Source organism: Balaenoptera musculus, chromosome 4 (assembly GCF_009873245.2).
Source record: "Balaenoptera musculus isolate JJ_BM4_2016_0621 chromosome 4, mBalMus1.pri.v3, whole genome shotgun sequence".
In the NCBI taxonomy this organism is placed as follows: Eukaryota; Metazoa; Chordata; class Mammalia; order Artiodactyla; family Balaenopteridae; genus Balaenoptera; species Balaenoptera musculus.
Window position 1 is genome coordinate 9,482,640 of NC_045788.1, and position 23,724 is coordinate 9,506,363.

At 41.6% G+C, this 23,724-nt stretch overlaps 1 protein-coding gene across 9 annotated transcripts in view; it reads left to right on the plus strand.

Moving 5' to 3' along the window:
• The window catches only part of TBC1D5 (TBC1 domain family member 5), a 538,946-nt gene that overhangs the window by 480,934 nt on the left and 34,288 nt on the right, over positions 1-23,724 (plus strand). For all 9 annotated transcript variants that reach the window (XM_036849871.1, XM_036849872.1, XM_036849873.1 and 6 more), the window contains one exon: positions 6,962-7,125. In XM_036849871.1, coding sequence (XP_036705766.1) covers positions 6,962-7,125 — 164 coding nt within the window. The remainder of the gene's footprint in view (positions 1-6,961; positions 7,126-23,724) is intronic.

The following is a 23,724-nucleotide window of genomic DNA, read 5'->3' on the forward strand; positions in this document are numbered from 1 at the left end:
GAAACTTCAAGCTAACATAATGAAGTCTTCCTTCCATCAGATTAACCAAATAAGTAAGTAGATAAAGATATCATACATCATATTACATTTACACTTATATATAAATATATATTACACACATATATGTCTGTTAAAATCCTAGGAGGAAGCAATTTGGAATCATCTAAATTTAAAATGTACATACCATTAAACATAGCAGTTCCATGTATATAAATTTATCTTACAGAGATAGCCAACTGTACCTAAAGATGTACCTCTCCAGAGTGTTGTCATTTTGTTTGCAAAGACAAAAAATTAGAAAAATCCTAATTATTCAGGAGCACTACAAAATTTCTTTCTTCACATTCCTTAAAAAAGGTAAGGCAGATTTTTATATAAATGAAAGACAAATTTTTATGACCAAGTCCAAAAAACATGTTACAGAGGGATGTACTTTTGGAATAACAGAATAAGGACCTCTGAAAAATCTGTTTCTCCATAAAAGTAACAAGAATGGCAAGAATGCCGAAATCAACTTGTTCAGAACTCTGAAAATTAGTCAAAGGATTGAGTCAATTTGAGGAGCATCTATTCAAGAAAAAAATGGCTGAATCTCAGTAACAACCGTGAGAAATGAAATATTTCCTGCTATATCAATAAACAGAGGATGTCACAGTCATCAGGGATCTCAGCCTTCCAACCTGAGCCGAGGAAACTCAGGGCTGAAAAGAATACCTGCCATCTAGCAGCCATCAGACTGCAGCCACTCCCTGTGGTGAGCCCTGAGGAAACTCAGGGTGTGTCAGGACACTGGCCCCAGACAGCTGAAGTGCATATCAAAGGAATGATTTCCGTGAGCCGAGACTCTTATATCTTCCCATGTATAGAAAAGCGCTAAATGCCTTAACTTGAGATATCTGGTTTTCTTTAACTAACAATAATCTTTTGATGTTCAGACTACCTGCCCTTTGTTACAAAACTCCTATATAACCTGGCTCCACCCCCCCCGCCCCCCTCCCCCGCTCACCTCCTCGGAGCAGCCTCTCAGAGCTATCTGAAACGCTGTCTCCTGGGGCTGCAGTTCTCATTTTGCCCCAAATAAAACTTAACTCGCAGCTCTCACGTTGTCCATATATTTTTTTTTAAGTCAACAACAGCATGCTTTGTAACATTTTAACTTTCCCTATTTCCACCCTCTCTCCCCAGCTCTGCCATAGCCTTTGACAAACAGCAGCCTGGCAACCACTGGAGGAAAAAGAATGAATTTGGAGCACCCTAAAAGTCCCATCCCCAGTAAATGTCACTAGTTGACCTGTGCAGCAGCACCCTCAAAAAACCTCTTTCTTAGGGCTTGTCTTTATTGGACTTTAATCAGAACTCGCTAAGGGAGAAACCCTATCCACAGAGCATCCATTAAAAATAATCAGTGGCAGTTACTTAACATCACAGCTGCCCAAGGCAGAAATGGAGCAAACAAGAGGCTAACTGAAAACTTAACAGGCAAATCAGAGGCTAGCAAAAAATTTAAAAGGAAAATCTAAGGAATGAGATGTCCATTGGGGGTTTTGAAAAGCTCCAGTATATTCCTGGGAATCGAGAAGGCCACACACATGCAAGATTATACACATGCCCAGGGAAGATTTAAGACGGGTTTAATCTGTCAACTCTGGATGAACTTGAGGCTCTGCATAGACAAGAATGAAGGCTAGAGCAGAATTGTAAACTGCCTGCTGAGCACTGAAGGCACGCCTGAAGACACACAGACACACGCACAGAACCCCCAGCAGAGTCTCAGAGACTGACTGGTTCAAGGCATTTAAGGAAAGGAAATTTCTGTCTCTTATCTGACTACTAAGCTAACTGAGCAGAGACTTCAGGGGCACACAACAGCAAAGGATATAGACTTTACAGAATTAGTTTAGGGAAGTCACTAAAAAACAAAACAAACAGCAAGAAAAACAAATCTGGGGGTTGGGATGGGATCTAATTTGCAGAGCTGCCACATTATTTTATTAAAATGGCCAGTTTTCAATGAAAAGTCTGAGACATATAAAGAAACAGGAAAGTATGGCCCGTATTATAGGGAATAAAGCAATCAATACACACTGCCCCTGAGGAAGCAGAGACACTTACTTGACTTACTAGATCAGTAAGCTATTAAGTCAGCTATTACAAATATCTTGAAAAAGTTCAAACTGTGTCTGAAGATCTACAGGAATGTATGAGACCAGTGTCTCACAAAATAGAGAATATCAGTAAAGCGATAGGATTTTTATTTTTGAAGAACCAAATAGATATTCTGGAGTTGAAATACAATAACTCAAATGAAAATTTCACTATAGAGGATCAACAGTAGATTTGAACTTACAGAAGAAAGAATCATAAAGATATGTCAATTGAGATGATCTGGTTTGAAAAGCAGAAAGACAAAAGAATGAAAGAAAATGAACAGAGCCTCAAAGACTTGCAGAATACCATCAAATATACCAACATACAGATGATGGGAATTCCAGGAGAGAAGAGAGAGAAAGGTACAGTCTGAAGTGCTGGCAGAAATGCTGGCAGAAGTATTCCACAACTTTATGAAAAACATTGATCTGTGTATCCAAGAAGCTCCGTTAACTCCAAACAGGGTAAACTCAAAGGGATCCACACCTAGACACAGCATGGACAAACTGCTAAAAGCCAACAACAAAGAGAGAAACTTGAAAGCAGAAAGAGAAAAACAATTCACGACATACTAGGGAACCTCAATAAGATTAACAGCTGACTTGTCATAAAAAATCATGGAGTCCAGAAGGCAGTAGGATGATATATTCAATAATTCTATATCCAGTAAAACTATCCTTCAAAAAGAAAGGAGAAATTAAGACAGTCACATAAACAAAAACAGAATCCAATGCTAGCAGATCTGCCCTGTAAGATATAATAAATGGAGTCCTGCGGGCTGAAATGAAGGGATACTATAAATGAATTCAGATCCACACAAAGAAAAAGAACACTGATAAAGGTAACTACATAGGTAAATATAAAATACAGTATAAATGTATTTTGTTTATGTCTTATATTGTTAACAGAGCAGTACTACCCAAATTGATCTATGTATTCATCGCAATCACCATCAAAATCTCCGGTGTCTTTTTGGGAGAAACTGACAAGGCGATCATAAAATTCATCTGGAAATGCAAAATCCCCCTAAAGGCAAAATAACAATCTTGAAAAAGAACAAAATTGGAGAACTCATACTCCTTGATTTCAAAACTTACTATGTAGCTACAGTAATCAAGACAGTGTGGTACTGTCATAAAGATAGGCATGTATAAATGGAATAGAGTTGAGAGCATAGAAATAAACCCTTACATTGTGGTAAGTCGATTTTCAACAAGGGTACCAAGACCATTCAATGGGGAAATAATAGTCTTTTCTAGAAATAGTACTGGGAAAACTGGATCTCTGCATGAAAAAGAATGAAGTGGAACTACTTCCTCACATTATATACAAAAATTAACTCAAAATGGACCAGACTTAAATGCAAGAGCTAAAACTATAACACTCTTAAAAGAAAATATAGGAGTAAATCTTTGTAATTAGGCAATGTCTTCTTAGACATGATACCAACAGCACGAGCAACAAAAGAAAAAATAAGTAAATTCATCAGAATTTAAAACTTTTTGGTTTCAAAGGATACCATTAAGAAAGTGAAAAGGCAGTGCACAGAATGGGAGGATTCTTTGCAAATCATGTATCTGAAATGGAATATATGAAGAATCCTTACAGCTTAACCATAAAAAGATAAATAACCCAGTGTTAAAAATGGGCAAAAGATTTGAATAGGCGTTTCTCCACAGAAGATATACAACTGTCTAATAAGCACATGAATGCAACATCATTAGTCATTTGCATTGGTAAATTGCAAATAAAAATCACAGTGAGATACCACTTCATACCCACTAGAGTGGCTAAAATAAAAAACAGCCAAAAATATGTGTTGACAAGGATGTGGAGAAACTGGAACCCTCATAGGATGCTGATGGAAATGTTAAAATGGTGTAGCTATTTTCAAAACCAGTTTGGCAGTTTCTCAAAATGTTAAACACAGACTTACCGTATTGACCCAGCAGTTTCACTCCTAGGTACTGACCCAAGAGAAATGAAAACATAGGTCCACATAAAATTTTATACACGACTGTTTGTGGTACAAACATAATAATAATAGCCAAGAAATGGATACAAGCTATAAATGTCCATCAACTGATGAGTGGATAAGCAAAATGTGGTCTATCCATACAATAGAGTATTATTTGGCAGTAAAAACGAATGAAGTACTGACACAGACTACAGCATGAATGCACCTTGAAAACATTGTGCCAACTGATAGAAGCCAGGCACAAAAGACCACATTGTATAATTCCATTTATATGACATGTCCAGAAAAGACAGAGCCATAGAGACAGAAAGTAGATTAGTGGTAGCCAGGGGGTATTGGGAGGAACTGCTAATGGGCACAGGTTTGTTTTTTTGGGTGATAAAAATGTTCTAAAATTAGATGGTGATAGTTAAGAATCTCTGTGAATATACTAAAAACCGCTGAATTATACACTTTTAAAAGGTGAGTTTTATGGTATGTGAATTATATCTCAATAAATCTGTTATTTTTTTTAATAAAGGCAATTTTCACATTTAGTCTGTTTACAGTAAAAATGTATTTACGAATTAGTGGCATAATTTTAAAAAGAGAAAATAAATAGGTGGTTCCTGAGGTCTTTTTCAGCTCCAGCGTTCTAGGACCCTCTACCAGTGAGCTCGTCACCATGCAGCGTAGCCCAGGGAAGTTATGACCTAGAGCCTGCAGGTGGGTGGGAGACAGACAGAGGCAGAGGAGGGAAGAAGGGAAGGTGCGGGGGGCGTAGACAGTCTAGACCCTGAAGTCAACATCAGATGCTTCTATGGCCTGGGACTCTGCTGACCCTCCTTTCCCAACCTCAAGACCGCCTCTGTCCTCCTCAGGGCTCAGCTCTGACACCACCCACTGCAGGTTGGATTCTCCAGGAAGCAGACCCTGAGACAGAGTTAGAAGTACAGAAGGCTTACTGGGGACTAACATCTGTGAAAGGAAGAGAGGAGGGGATGGAACTAAGAAGGGGGGTGTCATCAGACGGCGATACAGACCTCACGGAGGTCTCTGGAGGCTCAGCAGGAAGCCTTGAGGCCGAGTTCCTAGTAGAAGAGCCCTGTGTCGTCAGGTGGAAATGTGTCGGCCCTTTACTGCTGGTCGCTGACCGACAGTCACGTGTGAAAACTGACTTTATAAAAATAACAGCTTTATTGAGGTATAATTCACAGGCCATCAAATTTACTTTTCTTTAAGTGTGTCATTCAGTGGTTTTTAGCGTATTCACAGAGATGCTCACCTCATACCACGATCTAACATTTGGAGTTAAACTTGACTGCTCTCATTCCTCTCATGGATTCGTCAGTAAATCTCATCAGTTTTGTATAGAATCTGACCTCTTCTCACCACCAAGCTGTGATCGTTCTGCTGACTTGGATTTTTGCAATGACAAAAATTGTTTCCCCTCTTTTTTTGCTCTCTCCCGCCCCTGAACTATTCCCAATGCAGCAGTCAGAGGGATCCTTTTAAAATTAAGTCAAATCATGTCACTCCCCTGCTCAAATCCTCTAGCAGCTTCTACTGGCTTCGCTTCTCAGAGGAAAAGTCTTCAAAATTGTCTACAGTTCCTCACCTGACGTGATGCCCCCAGGCCTCATCCCCTCCCCCCATTCTTAGCTTTAGCCACACTGGCCACTCTGCTGTTCTTCAGAACCACCAAGGTCCTGCTTGGGGCCTTGGCACTTGCTGTCCCTTCATATTGTCTGCAAAGCTGGTATTTTACCTTCTTCAAGTTTTTGCCCAAATGTCCTGCACCTCAGTTCTCAGTGACGCCTTCCCTGACGATCCTATTTCAAACTGCACACCTTCCTCAGACACTGACAGTCCCCTTTCCTGCTTTCTTTTTCCCCACAGTGTTTATTACCATCTAAAATCATATATATTTTATGAATGTATGTGTCTGTCTCCCCTCACTAGAAACTGAATGCCTTGAGGGATGGGAGTTTAGATGGCTCAGTTTCCACTGTCTCCCTGCCCCGCTCAGTGCCTGGTACTTACTGGGCCCTCAGTTACTATGGGTGAACGAATGAATAATTGAATGCACACCAGGTGCTGCGCTAGGTCCTTAAATCCTCATAACAACCTTCCGGAAATGTCCCCATCGTATACGTGAGACCTGCGTGGGTCTGGCCGCAGCCAATTCTGTTCACCTATCTTCTGCGCCATGCTGCCCTCCCAGCAGGCCTTCCTGGAGCCCGTGCTCCTGTCTGAGGGAGCTTCGTGGCTCCAGAACCTCTCAGTGAAAAAGGCACTGCAGGAAGTCACAGATGCACCCACGCTGATGTGGGGACCAGTCTTGGACGTAGCCCTTGAGCCAGCACCTTGTCCCATTTCCAGATGCTTCTGCTATGGCCTGGGGGTAGCAGTGTATCTGTTGTGCAGTTAATGAAAAGGAAAGAGGTGCTTTTGAAAAACTGGTGAAGGATTTAGTTTTTTTTGTATATATTAATAATGTGCCATATAATTGTTTCTGGCTTCTCTTATTAAGGATGACTCCATTAGTGAGGGAAAATCCAGTCATTTCACCTGTGATTTCTGAAAATTGGATTTTTTCGTTTTTTGATATGCATACCACACTTGGACCATTGTAGTTTAAATAGCGCGCAGAAAACTATAGCAGTACTTCATTGTTTTAAAAAATCGGCAGCTATTCTGATACACAAAAATGCGTGCATCTTCACACTCCACAGTGTCATTATGTTGACGGTGTGAATAAAGAAGTATTCTAATTGATCATTTATTAAAAGCAGTAAATTCAGTAGCAGTGAAAGAGTCTGGTGTCTCATTATTGCTACTTAATTTTTCTTACAGGACAAAGCTCTAAAAACATCCGTTCATCTCCAAGCATTGAGAGTTTGCCTGGAGGAAGAGAGGTCACTGGCTCCCCACCTTCATCTGCTACTAAAAAGGATTCCTTTTTCAGCAACATCTCCCGTTCACGCTCACACAGCAAAACTATGGGCAGAAAAGAATCTGTAAGTATTTTAAGGACGGTTTTCTTTTTATCCTACATTTTCCTCTAGAATGCTGCATTTGTGAAAGCCTCTCTTCGTGCCTAGTTTTTAAAAGTTCTTAAAATTTTTATGGACTAAAATGAACTATTTCATCAGAAATATTTTTATTATTATAATTTAGTAATATTTTAACGCTCTGATCTATATTACACTGGGGTGGGGATGAGGGGAAGTAGCATCAATTAAAATAAGTTGAATTCCAAATCTTCATCCTTTTTTTCCTCTACAAATGCCTTTGTCAAAGCCTGTATTGTCTTCTAAAATGCTAACAAATAGCATTATAACAAACCATAGAATAAGACACTTAAACCAAGCTGTTTTTTCAGTTTTAAGTATTTCTTGAAAATGAAAAACAGCTATTTTACCAATTGTTTTTAAAAGTTATACAAATTACCTTTAAATTATGGTGTATTGATAGCTGCTAAGATCCTTTGTATACATTACTCAAAAGGACACAGCTAACGCATATCAACTACAATACTTAAAAAATCTCGTTGTTTCTGAAAAAATTTTTAAGTCACCTTCACAAGAGACAAAACATTTAGTCACACTTTATAGCTAGTTCAACCCAGTACTCTAATATGAAGAATTCATCTGCCCACTGGAAGAGGCTGTAAATGCAAGGTCTTACAGCCAAGGACTAGCTGTTGCTGAAATAGTGCTAAGATGGAGGGGTGGACTGTGCAACCTTTGAGGGATAATTATTTAAGGTACATGGGCCAGATAACAGCATGGTATCTATCTGTGTGACTGTGTGACACTCAGCTTCCTGGTGCTTCCGCCTCCTCATCTGCAAGTTCAACAACATACTTTGCCCTCTGAAGGGAAGAGTTCACCACATACTCTCTCGGGGCGCTTTCCACATGTAGGAACCGTGCTTCTCTAATTTGTAGAAGAGCAGAGTGGAACTTTCATTTGCAAATGGCAGCTTTAATGCAAGCAGTTAGCTCTGCTGCCTCCTAAACTCCACTCCAAGAACAGTTAAGGTCGTTTCAGATAAACCCTCGAGGAATAAGGAAACAGGAGAGACCATAGCAGCTAGCTTTTTGTTACTTGGAAAGCAGATGTTAAGTGGAAGTTAACTTAGCGGCCTAAGAAAGCTGTGAATGCTAAGCCAGCAGTAGGGAAAAACCAAGAAGCAACCTGAGTGAGATGGTAAAACCCTCTAGAAGCTCAGGAACTGGAAACGGGGTGAAGGTGGAGCTGAAGACATGAGGACTGGTTAGAAGTTTCTTCAAGAAGCGGATAGATTCCCATCCTCACTCTGGCAGAAGACTGGAGGTTTAATTCTCTGGAAAGTGTGAAACAGAATGTCTCTGGACTGAGAGAGATCAGGAATATTCGAGTATGAGACCACCCTCCTGGAAAAGGGTGTTGAATATATTTAAATACTGAATTGAGATCCCCAGGCCTCACCCCACTTGCTTCCCAGAACACCAGTAAGTATGTCCCTTCAGGCAGGAGATTGGAAGGGTTTTCTCTAGGCAGAAGTCACAAATAAAAAAAACCTTAGGGGTTCTCCAGGGAAACAGCCAGTTCACTTTACAGTGAACTCAACCATCACAGGCCCATCTAAGCACAGAACTTTCTCTTAACTTATAGTTCACACTATTTTATATGAACAAGACAGGCAAGAATCACCAGATACTAGAGGAGAGCATCTAATAGTGACAGACAGGCAGAAACAAATAGAAAAAAAGCAACTGGGAAGAAACAAGTCTTTGCAGGAGAACGCTTCAGAAAAAAATATTCATCCAGAGAATAACAACAACAACAAAAGCTATTAGAAATTAAAAGACGTCTGAAATATAAAACTCAATAGAATAGTTGGAAGATAAAATTGAGGAAACCTCCCCAGAAAATAGGATACAAGACAGAAATGGAAGGTAAGAGAAATAAATATAATAAATAAAAAAAAAATTAGAGAACCAGCCCAGGAGGTTCAAAATCTAAAAAAAAACAGGAGTTGCAGAAAGAGGGAACAGAGAAAGCGACAGGAAGGAAATAATCAAAAATATAATTCAGTTAGTTTTTCCACTAATGAAAGACCTGAGTTTTCAGATTGAAAAAGTTCATAGAAAGTCCCACGTGAATAAAAACAAACCCACACCCAGATACATCACCGAAAAAGCTCAGAACTCTGGGAACAAAGAGATATCCTACAAACATGTAGAGTTGGGGAAAAAGAAAGATTTCCAGCAAAGGATGAGGAATTACAATAGCTACAAATTTCACATGGCAACACCAGAAGTAAGACAGTGGAGGAGAAATTCCTTCAAAGTTCTGAGGGGAAATTACTTCCAGCCTAGATTCAGTCCCTAGCTAAGCTAATTAAGTGTGAGGGCCACTTTCAGACATTCAAGATTCAAAAAATGTATTCACATGCGCCCATTCTCGGAATCCACTGGAGGATGTGCTCTACAAGAATGAGGACGGGTACCGAGGATAAAGAATACATGAGAACAGGAAATAGCTCATCCAGGGCGAGACAAAAGGATTCCTCAGAAGGGTAATGCAGGGAACCCCCGGAGTGTACAAAGCATGCTGTTTAGCAGATCCAAAGAGCCACGGCCAGCCTGGACTGGAGCAGCTCAAAAGGTTCCAGACAGTTTTCTCTAAAAAGATGAAATTGGAAGAATGACTTGTATATTTGGACAAATCGAGAAATTTACACAGCTACAGGTGAGTTTAGGTTTGAATTAGTGATAACTTTATAAAAATGAAGCCATTAAAACACAGGACAACTATACACCAATAAAAATGAAAAAAACAGAAAACAAAAAACACAGGACAAGGAAACTCCAAAGAAAAACCAAGAGTATATAGGAAAAGACAGAAAGGTATTGATAAACCCTGTCACTGAGCCAGGCCTGGAATTTACCTAAACATTGTGATGTAAGTCTACTGACTGTTAATCATGATAAAAATCCATTGAGAAAGGTGGGTGGGGAACTGCGTTTACTTGGGGAGGGGAGGGGGTAGGTGGTGGTCAGCAGAGCTGCATCTTCATCTTCTTTCCTGGAAAATCAGCGAATAATACTCTAGAAAAATCAAGAGGTGGCAATATAAGCTAGAGCTATAAAGGGGAGAAAAAAAGCACGTGTAAAGGAGTTGAAAGTGGTTGCTAGAGCAGGAAGCAGAGGGTGGGGCTGTGTGAACTGCTTTTCATAACAAGCCTCGTAGGACCATTGGACTCTTTTCAGCGTTACATATGTAACTCAGATTAAAAATAATAACTAAACATCTCAACAAAAATAGGATGTATTGGCATAATAAATTAGCAGAGGAGCTGTCTGCCTGTACAAAGAGCATGCCTCTGAGGAGCCAGAATAAGGAATAACAAGTGAGAAAGCATACGGAGATGGGTCTGATTTGCGTTCTGTCCTCTTAATTAATTACTTTTCTTTATGGGGCTACTGTAACTTAAAACTGAGAAGTTGAGCAAAAACAGAAACAGAGTAAGTCTGACTCTACATAGACCTGCTGTGAACCCAGAAACCAGAACGCCCAACTCTTATTCAAAGTTTAGTATATTTCCTAAGTAGTGGGAAGTAAGTAGACAGAACTTTTCAAGAGAAAGCGCACGGTTTTCCAAGTTACAGGTTATTATTTCAGGAAATAATGTATCGTGGTCAGTGCTCTTTGCCAAATCATTCCAGTTCTGTGCCACTCTGGGCACTGGACGGGATTGCACCCCCACCCCCCCACCACCACCCCCACCCCCCCCCGTCCCCTGGGACCCGTTGGAGCTGTGTGGCCTGTTGTGTCCCGTGAGTTGGGAATGGCAGTGGCAGGCCTGTGTTGCCACTGCAGGGCTTTCCACAGCCCTCTCCTTCCCTCTGGCACAGTGAGCAGAACCCACGTGCCAGCCCATGATAGACGTGGAGCCTGAGTGAGAAACAAGCCTTTATTGACTTAAGCTGAGATTGTTGCTTTGCACAGCGTAATGCACAGTTGGAAATGTTCAGGCCCAGAGCTGAGATTCATTCTCCCATGGGACCACCAGAGTGGTCGCGGTGGCACCAGAGCCTGTGACGAGGCATCGACCATCCTTGCGCCCACTGCTTTCATTTCCAGCCCCATTTAGTGTGATACAGGGGTTTTCCACGTCCTCAGAAAAGTTCAAGGTAATTTTTCATTCACATCATCATCATCACCAGTTTCTCACACAGCAGGTGGCCAGAAACTGAAGCAAGGACATCTGTTGCTTTGGGTCCCTAGTGCCTTAAACGGTATGATGCCTTTCAGATTTCAAGACTCAGCTGATCTTTTAAAGTATCCCAGGGTTAAAAGAAATGGTTGATGTCAGGTTAACAAAAGGCTGAAATAGCAGTTGAAAACAGACATTAAAACAAAGGTAACCTAGTAAGTCGCTATCAACCTGAAAGTGCTGAAATCTGCTTATAATGTGTCTAATCTTATCATTGAGAAACAATTTTTTTCAACATCAATATAGGTATGACGTATTTTGGACAAGAATCACGTATTAGGTCACAGAACTTATTTCCTCTCACTATTGCCTTTTATAGATCATAGAAAGACTTTCTGTAATCCACAGGCTACCTTTTTTAAATGAAGGTGTATCACATTTACTCCTGGTAATGCCCCCGATCTGGTTGTATAATAGAAGAACACAAAACTCAGCTAAGACTATAGAGAGGTAACAAATTAAGCTTTGTGCGATGTGTTTATAAAAGACATTATTTTCTGAAATGCAAGCAAACTAGTAGGAAGTTTTAAGAATTGACCTTACTTCTTTATCAGTGGTAGTATTGTTTTGAGGATTGGTATTTATTCATGAAAACGATTTTCCCTCTGCTTTGTTTCCCAGAAGAGTCTTTAGGGCTCACCTAATTCCATCCAGGTTTTAATCAAGCTCTGATTTTTTAGTCTTGAGGAAATTGGCAATTTTGATGCTTAAGTTTTCATGCTTTATTTCGCATGGTAATATAAATGACATCCAGTACTTAGTTTTCTAGAAATCTATTTTAGTTGGTCATTCATCTGACTGCTAAATAAATTTTAACTTGTTTTAGCATCATTAGTCATGTTCTGTGATTGTTGCCAAGTCGTTTTCCAAGAATATCTTTGCTAAGGTTGAAGATAGGGAATATGAGAAAGACTCTAAAATTGATTTGTGTAGGTGAATAAGTTCTAATCTTTAAGCACATTAGCCAACTAAACGATCTTTTCTGAATTCCTGATGAACTGCAAGACATTATGCTATGCTTTGTGATAATTACATACCAATCTCCAAAGATCTAAACTTATAAATGGTTCAGAATCCTCTCTAAACCACAGGAAATCAAAATTATCTGAGCTGAAAGTCCCTGCATAAGACAGGGTGTGTAATGAGCTACCCACCACCTGCAGGCTCGCAGCACCACTGGGGGTGCCACCCTGTGTCTCTGTGACCCCCCCACGCACTCATCTTTGTCCTACAGTAGTTTGAACATATGCCTTTGTCATACTGATAGGATTTATTTTTATAGTATTCATTGATCTCTCCTTTATCACAACAAAATGACAAAAAGTGTCAGATGAGTGAAAACAGATTTGAAAGCAGACTCATACTTCTGGAAGTATAGACAACCTGAACATTACCTGATCTACATTACCTGATTACATCATCTCAGGTCATGTTCTAGAAATTGGAATTCAAGACATATCCATATAAGACATATGAGAGCAGTCCCAATGAAGGTGCTTACAGTGAAATTGGGGAGGGGAGAACACATCAAAAGTTAAGTAATAATTACACTAAATAAAAATATAACTCATCAGCAGGAGAGGCATAAGATGGTTTAATGCTATCCAACAGTAAAGACAGTAACTAATACGGATTCAAAAGATAGACCACCATGGGCTTTATTGGTCCAGACAAGCTTCGTGTGAGAGATTAGACTTGAACCACAGACATATTTCTTCTTCCACCAACTGCAACCATTGTTTTCCCTTATGAAGACCCCGAGACTTCCTAGGAGAGACGGTGGGGGGCGGATATTGAGCAGGTGGTCAGCAGTGCCTGCCGTAGCTGTTCTCTCCTCCCTGACATCCTCTGACAGAGTGTAAGATAGTTGGGCTTATATCAAGTTGCTTTTGGTAAGAGTAAGAGAAATTACTATCTCAAATGAGGAAATGTGTTGCTTATTATCTAAAATAACAAGAGTCCCGAGAGAGGCAGGTGTGGAGTTGGACGACTCAGCACTGGGGTCGCCAGCTTTCCATTCGGCCACCTCAGTGTGTCGGCTTTGTCCTCAACCCGCTCCCGTCATTTTTCTCAAGAAGGCTGCCACAGAACCCGGCAGGTGTCCTGTCACCCCTACCTCCTCACACGCACACAGCATCTTCTAGAGAAGTCTGTTTGGAAGTTCCCCAGCAGGCTTTCCCTCCCATATCATCAGTTGGGCAGAATTAAATCCCATGCCCACTCTAAACCCAGTCAGCCAGGGGAAAGGTTTAGAGAAGTCCACGGCGGTGTGGAAAGGTGGTAGAAGTGGGTGACCAGACACTTTGATGGACCAGTTATCCCTGAAGTATTAATTGCCAAAACGGTTCATCTAATCCTTCCCTAAAGCATTTACATTTGAAAAGAGCTAGTTCTGTTGTATCAGTGATGTTTTAGTTGTGGATTTTCAGGCAGCTTGAGTTGGACTGGTAGTTGGAAGAGAGAAATTGAGCAGTGGCCTTCCCAGTAGGTCAGAATTTTCCTGGCTATATGATTTTTCTCTTCAGTCAGTGATGTATACTTCCTAAGAAGGTATATTATATGGAAAGTATTGATTATAATGGATTTTTTTCGGGCTTCCGCATGGAATTGAAAACTGGCATCTAGAGTGTATCTAATTACAGGGTTTTACAAATAATATATAATTGTAATCTCTCATTTAATCAGTAATACTAATGATAACTGGATTAAAATAACAGTCCTATTGAAAATGCATTCCCATTTAAGATAGTTTATGGAAATGAATAGATATAAAATGAATTTAAATATCAGTTTTTCTGGCTTCTTTTTTAAGTCTCACGACAGGAATTTTAATTTAAGGCCAAAATGAACTCAGATAGTTGATCCATGATATTTAGTTGTCATTTGGTGTCATGTGAATCGTGCTCACATAACAAGTCTTTCTGCCAGTGTGTCAGCTCGGGGTCAGGGAAGATGGACCATATCTTTGTAGGAGTGTCCCATCCTTCTCTCTCTCTCTTTTTGCCTTACCCAGTCCACGTAATATCATTGCAAAGAAATGTGAACATCAGAGGGAACATCATAAAGAACGCTCTGTTGTCGACAGCTTATAGGATGACAATATTAATTTAACTTCCGTTAAAGTTCTATAACCAACTTTTAACATCTTTATGCATCAATAAATTTATTTTTAACCAAAAATTCTGAGGAGCCTCTGAAAACAGAACCACAGGCAGTGGAGTGCTGAACCTTGACTTAATGCCCTTTTTAGGGCAGTGAAGATGTTGCCCTTTGGGAATGAATGAGCCGTTTATCCCCTCGTGCTGGGCCCTCTTCCTCCATCATTTGTCTTCAGCCTCATAATCTCCATAAAACGCCAAGATGCCAGACTAGACCATGCTGATCACTGCCCCAGAGGCAGAGACAGTGGTTTGGGGAGAGCTCAAGTGAAGCAATTAGAAATATTTAGAATTCCTGGCCAGAAATTCCTGTGAGTTTGAATGATCCCAAATTAAATGTGTCATTGATAGCATTCGCTTCCTTCCAATGGCCTTTCTTGAAACTTGACATTTATTTCATCTTTTAATGTCACGTTACCTTAGGGACAGTAATTTGTGCCCCGAAGTGCACGTGTGCGTGGCAGGGAAGGAAGTGAGGGCTTCCCATTGTCCCGTGCAGACGGCAGTCAGCCAAGGCCAGAGGCCAAACTGAGGATGCAGTTGGGCGGTGCTCCTCTTTCTGCCTCGATGGTATCCCCAGCGCCTCCTACCCGGCGCCGTCCTGCTTTTAAGTCTTCTACCCCTAACATCTCATCATTTATCCTTTGAAACACCTATGTTCACTTTTCCAGGATGCTGTATTTTTAATCCACTGGGCTTTACTCCCAGAAAGAATGGTTTTGCTCCTGTCGTAGGAACTCTAGGCCTACTGAGCAAAGCGGGGTTGGCGGTGGGGGGGGAATCTTTGTCAGGCGGCCTGCCCCTTGCCTTGAAACCTTAAGGCCGAGTCACACCTTTCTGGTTGCTCCTCGTGCCAGAGCTGCTGTACCCAGAGGGTCAGTCAGAGGCTTGGGCGCCTTTTTCCTTCCCTCAGCCCTGCTATCTTCCCCCCAGTTTTTTGCTCCGAGATGCCCGTGTGTCAGGCATTCATGGACCGGTGTGAGTACCGGGAAGCTCACGCCTCCCGCAGGGGAGGAGGGAGCAGAGTGACAGGCATCACCAGTGCAGCCTGGGCACCGCTCATGAGAGCCCCACTGAGGGCAGGTGGGCGCTAAACCCAGCCTGGGCGAGGCTCACCAAGCAGCAAGCCTGAGCTGGGGGCTGTTTCTTTCTCTGCTCAAAGGTGGTATCCATTCCCCAACTCCTGTACCCAAAGGAGGTGACTTTTTTCCTAATTAAATTAAAAGCATGTTTTAGGTTAGTAAAGGCCCCAAGAGGGAGTTGCCATTGTTGGAAAGATTCAGAATCTTTCTATACTGTGGCAGTGATGATTAAAAAAACATGGATGGTACCAGGAAAACCTGCTAGCAATGACACAAATAACTAATAATAAGATGAGAAAAGAAAAACAAAAATAAAATTCATTTGACCATAAAAATAATAATAAACATAATCATTTACACAGAGTTCACCGTTCATGCTTTATTAAGCCTCTTAATAAGCATGTCTGTCATTACAAATGCACCTGATTAACTGTCGTAACTTTATTTGATTAGATTAGTAAACTTTGCTCATATATGCTTGACCTTTGCTGAGGTGTTTGCTTGTGAGGTACAGTTGGTCACGAGCAACTTTTTTTTTTTAATTAATTAATTATTTTTTTTTTTTGGCTGTGTTGGGTCTTCGTTTTTGGCGAGGGCTTTCTCTAGTTGTGGCAAGCGGGGGCCACTCTTCATCGCGGTGCGCGGGCCTCTCACTATCGCGGCCTCTGTTGTTGCGGAGCACAGGCTCCAGACGCGCAGGCTCAGTAGTTGTGGGTCACGGGCCTAGTTGCTCCGTGGCATGTGAGATCTTCCCAGACCAGGGCTCGAACCCGTGTCCCCTGCATTGGCAGGCGGATTCGTAACCACTGCGCCACCAGGGAAGTCCCGAGCAACTTTTTTAAATATGTGAGAAAAAACAACCACCAAGATGGCTCTCAGCCCTGACATTACAGTGTGGCCGAAGGATTTACAAAGCCTTGACTATATGGATCACCAGAAATTAATATAGTCCAATTCCCAAGCTTCCTTTTTATTTAAGATGATGGCAAAGCCATTCCTCCTTTCCCTCAGAATCGTTACCAACTTAGTACAGTCCTGTCCATAGCCTCATCATTTCTAGTCAAAACGGCATGTTCCAGAGTTACTTAGGTCAGCTGATAGAAACTTTAACAGCGGTAACACAAAGCATGATGATTGTAATAAGCCATAAACAAATTAGCTTTATATTAAATTCTAAAAAGTTATGGGCTACTTTGGAAAATGAGAGAAAAGGGTAAAGAAAAGTGTTTCAACTGGAAAAGTACTTATGAAAGGGGCCACTCCTCCCCCACCCCCATCATTTATTCATAGACCCCTGACTAGACTCTGATTCCTGCCTTTCTTGGTCATATTTCCCAATTGTTTTTTCACCTTTGATGTTCTTACTGTTCTGCTTTAATGCTTCTTTTACCTCGTTCCTTCGTCTGGAGCATATTCCTTTGCCATTTCATTTTGTTTAAGTTTCTATTTGTATTTTTATGTGTATAGTAGGCTAGTTATGTTTCTTGACCTTGCAGAAGTGGCCCTCTGTCGGGGACGTCCTGTGTTTCCCAGCAGTACGCTTGCCTTTCATCACCCAAGGACCAGGGGCCAGCTGGTCCCAGGGTAGTGTCTGGCCTGCATTCGTGGACACCGTCTGCAGGCGGCAGGAGCACAGTTTTCTTGTTTCTGGTGTTTCAGGTGGGTGAGGCTGGTCTAGAGGCTTGTGCAGGCTGCCTGGCAGGAGGGGCCAGTGCCTGCCCACTGGTGGGTGGAGCTGCTTCCTGGCCCTCTTGGGGGCAGGGCCGTGTCAAGGGGTGTGTTTAGAGGGGGCCGTGGGTTCAGGAGGACTTAGGCAGTCAGCCTGTCTGCCGATGGGTGGGGCTGTGTTCCCGCCCTGTGGTTTGGCCTGAGGTGTCCCAGCACTGGAGCCTACAGGCTGTTGGGTGGGGCCAGGTCTCGGAACTAATGACCCAAGCAAGATGTCAGCCTCCAGTGAGAGTCCACGAAGATGAATACTCCCCGATATATCTGCCACCAATTTTTATGCCCCCAGGTTGAGCCACAGCTGCCCCCCGCCTCCCCAGGAGACCCTCCGAGACCCTCATGTAGGTCTGGCCCAGGTTCCTGTGAAGTAACTGCTTTAGCCCCGGATCCCAGTGGGCATGAGACCTTGTATGTGCCCTCCAAGAGTGGAGTCTCTGTTTCCCCCAGTCCTGTGGAGCTCCTGCAGTCAAGCCCCGCTGGCCTTCAAAGCCAAATGCTCTGGGGGCTCCTCCTCCTGATGCTGGACCCCTAGGCAGAATTGTAAACAAGGTCATGAAAGTTTGCAACGCTTACCTGAGTTCTTTCATGTGTCCCCTCAGATACCTCAAGGATTCCACTAACAGGGAAGTGGAAAGAACTAGCAAAGTGATATCGTTAACCTGCCCACATACACACATATCCCCCACCGCACAGTCCAGAAGTCGGCAGGGGTCCCAACCTGCAGAATAACGCCCCAATCAGTCTAGAATAAACTGTGAGAAATGCTGCCACATTGCTTAGCATCAGGGAGTGCTCAGTCTACACTCTAGGCAGTCTTCTGGGTCTGGAGCATATTTGTATACTCTACATGCATCTCTTACTCATCCATCATGGTATAAAGATACATATTCTGTGAAACATCAAGAACAATACTTTGGAAAATGAAATTGAAGAAAGAAAGAATGAAACCAGCAAGGAACCACTAGGTAATAATGCTAACATTTACAGAAATCTTAAATTCATCCCTAGACAACAATCAAATTCTAATCTCATCCAGCTAGACTATTAATAGCTATTTACTGCCCAGGATGAATGAATGTTGAGTTTTTTCTCAGTGTCTATAATCAAATTCACCCATCCGTAGGCTCTGTTATGACTAAACTCCTTTTTGATACCCTTGATGAAAGTCTCCAAATTAGGTTTGAAGGTTGAATCAGCACAAGATTTTTTTTCTTTCCCCCTCAAATAAATGAGCCGGCCTGATTCTTTTGCCAGGAACTGAGATTTAAATTTATGAGATGGACTGATCAAATGTAAAGACTGTTTCAATCCTGGACCTTGCATTTCATTCCAGAGAGAGCGTCATTATTTAGGATGCTTTGAGCTGACTATAACGGAAATCCTGACTCAAACCGATTCAAATAGTAAAGAAAATTATTAGCTCAAATAAGTCCAAAGACCTTCTCATTCCTGGCTGCACATCAGAATCAACTGGAGAGCTTAAAAAAATACCGGTAACAGAAGTACTGAATCAAAATCTTTTGGTTGGGGCTTGGGTCCTGGTCATTGTTAAAAGCTTCCCAGCTTGTTCAAATGTCCAGTCAAGGTTTGGAGCTGATGATTTAGAAACTCATCAGCATCTTCAGGGGCCCCAGTTCCTTGCACCTCTCTGCCTAGCCCTGCTCAGAGCAGGCCCTTCCTCAGGTTAGAAGCAGGAAAAGGAGAGAGACCGACCATGTCTTCCTGCGGCTCTGGATTGGGTGGCTGCAGGACCCTCTTGCGGAGGAAGAGGTGGAGTGAACACTGGGGGCACCAGCGCCCCCGCCCCTCCCGCGCGGAGTCAGAGTTCAGTCAGCCCTGCCACGTGCCGCCGTGATCTCCAGACCGAAGCTTTTCTGCAAACAGTTACCTCTGTGGGAAAATATATCAATCTGATTGTCATGAGTGTATTCATCTTCAAATGAGCAGGCACCTTCGGAACGGTCAGTTTTGCTGGAGGCAGTTTATACATTCCCCCAAATCACCAGGCTGTACAAGATCATTAAAAACCACTGGACTCACGGGGAAGATGGGATTGGGGAACAACATTGAAAAACTTCATCAGTGACACATGAAGTAGGAACCTAGTTGGTTTGACACATGTTAAAATGATTACGAAATAAATACTGCAATAAATATGACCCTTTACCTTGAAAAACACCTGCTACTTGGTTGGAGAAGTGAACATCGTCGGAAAGGTCACAGCTTATGAGTTACAGTGAAGTAATGGAAGGAGAATTCTTCGGAATCTGACAGATTTGGGTTATGGGTGCAGCTTGTCACGCACACCATGAGCCCAGGTCGCTGGCAGATGTGTGAGGTGTGCGCATGTATGCATTCTGTGTATTCCTGCGTGTCTGGGTCCAGCTTCGCGCAGTTCTCTGCATTCACCCAGTGTTTCTTGTGGATGCAACTGTGCATAAGCAAACGTGGGATTCACACTGTGCTCTGTTGTTCCCTAATCCATCGATCTCGTTGGAACAAGTTCACATTTTCAAAACAAGCATCATAACAGAACTGACTTTACTCTGGGTGTGACGTGCAGCTTCTGATTTTGGTTGGGTTGGGGAAAGGAAGTTATAGAAAGATTACACTTTCTGTATTAATTTTTTGTTCCCAGTTCAGTAACTGAGTTCTCAGTTCTCGGTTCAATAACCGTACCCTGCTAATCAGAACTTTTAGAATAAGTCCATTTTGTTAATGGCCACATACATCCCTAGTATTTATAACATCAGCTTTCTCGCTGTGAATGTCTGAGTCCCCATCAGAATTCTGCAGGGGCTCCTTCTTCCCTGGGATAAATCTTGAGGCACCGCCTGCAGGGTCCTTGATACTCTCACCCTGTCCAGCGTTACGGTGAGAGCCTCCCTCCAAATCCCCAGCCTTTCAGGAATGCACAGCTATTTCGTACCTCAGATCAAGCACGCTGTCTCACACCTCTGTGCTACTTTGCTCCACTGTCTCTTCTGACCAAAATGATTCATGTGGCCCTAAGACTCCTAGAGTTCCTTCCAGTCTCTGCCCAAGCACCTCGTGTCCCATGGAGCCTTCCCTGCTACCTTCTGGAAGCTTTAAGCACTTTCAGGAGGTAGCTATGGTCCTACTGAAGCTACAGATTCCGGAGTCCCTCCCCTAATCTACAGAAGCAGCATCTAAAGATGAGGCATGTCCTAGGTTATCTGCAGTTGCTTCCTTTGCTTTCAGTGTCTGAGAACTGCTTGTATTTAGTTATAAGGCTTTTCCAGGCACTTGTCTCTATCACAGTATCTCCTGAGCCAGATATTGTGTCTGGCACTCGGTAAATGTTTAGGAATGAATGAAGGCTGTTGAGGGTTTTTTTCTGCTGTGCAAGGATTCAGATGCATTAGGCTTTCCTCTGGCCTTTTCTAGAACCTGAAAAGTCACCTCATTTCCCAGTGGCGTTCACCAACCGCATATGAAAAGTAGCAAGAGTTGTTGGTATATAGTGAAAATGGGGTTTTTATAAATTAGTTTAAGGGACAAAAAATTTTAAAGTGTGATAGGTATGTAAATAAACCAGTAATTTAGAGAAGTATTTCCTTCTCACTTTTTTTTTTTTTTATTCCATAAATCTCAGAATTGGTAATCTCTGTGTTAATCAAAGCTGTTCCAACGCTTGGTTTCCTTTTACCAATTATAACTTAAAGTACTTCTTAAACCATGCGTGATCCTCAACTTGGATTTCTGTAGGGCGCCATTTTTTGTTTGTCTCTAATGGGACATCATGGGGGTCAGTAGCCCAGAGCATTGTGGTACAGGGGTGCACATTTCCTCCTCACACAGGTCAATTAGCCTTGCCGTAGAGAAGCAGTGTTGGCTGAGGCCGTTCTGTCTGGGTCAGCCATCGTGCAGACGCCTGCTTTGGTGCCAGAAACAGCAAGGGAAAGCACGCAGATGGTTCTACCCAGACAGCAACTCTATGAGAAGCCCAGCCGGAGGCCTCCGTGCTGGCTGGGTGGTTTCTTCAGTTGGTCTGATCACGTGTAAGTCGAGAGGGGAAAACCTTGATAAATAAAGTAACATCTGTGCTAATAGGTATGGTGAAGGAGAGAGCCATTCTGGTTTACAAAAGATCGGTCAGGTTGCCTAATTATAAAAATACAACATGAAGGCGATAGCCTAAAAGCCCAAAAGATGGGGACATTTCCCCACAAATGCCATTTAGTTAGCCTGTCAAACACAATCCCTTCTAGGAGAGAGCCTTTTTTTTTTCCAGTTAAAATATTCAAAAGACCGGCAATTGCCTTAACAACTGAGCTTAACATTTCTATACCTTTTGAATTTTTAAAGGCTAGGAAGTTCCTAAGAGAAGCCATACGCATATGATGATTTTTTTAAAAGAGCAGTAACAGGATTTTTGCAAATAGAAGGTTTATAACTATGCGAGTAAGGTTTTATTCTTCCACTGATTACACCTGTGTGAGGTTGTCCCAGTTAAAGATTTTATTTTAATTTCCAGTATGTTTTTTCAGGACTGTACATTTATTCAGTTTACTTTAAAATTTATAGTACATGATCCAGTTATTTGTCACTATTCTTTTCTATTTACTCTATTTATTGTTTTTTTGTAAACAACCTCTAGAAAGGCAAAGTTAGATTAAATTAGCTCATAATGTTGAAATGGTAATAGGCAGAAAAGCATATTTCTAAATGCTCAATGTATTTAATAGATATTACTTATTATGATTATTATTAAAATATCTTCAGAAAATCAGGGATGAATTTAAATACCATAGATAATGACATGTTCTACCATTTTCTTTTTATTGCATTTACATTTGAAAAGCATCCTTTATTCTCGGATATACTTAAACAAGCCTCTGTTTATCGAAAGTTGCAGAAGAGAGCATGCATAACCCAACAAAATTAATTTATATTGGGCTTTAAAATAAGCACTTGTGCAAAAACAGAAATATAGATCAATGGAACAGAATAGAAAGCCCAGAGATAAACCCGTGCACGTGTGGTCACCTTATCTTTGATAAAGGAGGCAAGAATATACAATGGAGAAAAGACAGCCTCTTCAATAACTGGTGCTGGGAAAACTGGACAGCTACATGTAAAACAATGAAATTAGAACACTCCCTAACACTGTATATTAAAATAAACTCAGAATGGATTAAAGACCTAAATGTAAGGCCAGACACTATCAAACTCTTAGAGGAAAACATAGGCAGAACACTCTATGACATAAATCACAGCAAGATCCTTTTTGACCCACCTCCTAGAGAAATGGAAATAAAAACAAAAATAAACAAATGGGACCTAATGAAACTTAAAAACTTTTGCACAGCAAAGGAAACCATAAACAAGATGAAAAGACAACCTTCAGAATGGGAGAAAATATTTGCAAATGAAGCAAGTGACAGAGGATTAATCTCCAAAATATACAAGCAGCTCATGCAGCTCAATATCAGATAAACAAACAACCCAATCCAAAAATGGGCAGAAGACCTGAACAGACATTTCTCCAAAGAAGATATACAGATTGCCAACAAACACATGAAAGGATGCTCAACATCACTAATCGTTAGAGAAATGTAAATCAAAACTACAATGAGGTATCACCTCATACCAGTCAGAATGGCCATCATCAAAAAATCTAGAAACAATAAATGCTGGAGAGGGTGTGGAGAAAAGGGAACCCTCTTGCACTGTTGGTGGGAATGTAAATTGATACAGCCACTATGGAGAACAGTATGGAGGTTCCTTAAAAAACTAAAAATAGAACTACCATATGACCCAGCAATCCCACTACTGGGCATATACCCTGAGAAAACCATAATTCAAAAAGAGTCATGTACCACAATGTTCATTGCAGCTCTATTTACAAAAGCCAGGACCTGTAAGCAACCTAAATGTCCATCGACAGGTGAATGGATAAAGAAGATGTGGCACATATATACAATGGAACATTACTCAGTCATATAAAGAAATGAAATTGAGTTATTTGTAGTGAGGTGGATGGACCTAGAGTCTGTCATACAGAGTGAAGTAAGTCAGAAAGAGAAAAACAAATACCATATGCTAACACATATATATGGAATCTAAAAAAAAAACGGTTCTGAAGAACCTAGGGGCAGGACAGGAATAAAGATGCAGATGTAGAGAATGGACTTGAGGACACGGGGAGGGGGAAGGGTAAGCTGGGACGAAGTGAGAGAGTGGCATGGACATATGTACACTACCAAATGTGAAATAGATAGCTAGTGGGAAGCAGCCGCATAGCACAGGGAGATCAGCTCAGTGCTTTGTGACCACCTAGAGGGGTGGGATAGGGAGGGTGGGAGGGAGACGCAAGAGGGAGGAGATATGGGGATATATGTATACATATAGCTGATTCACT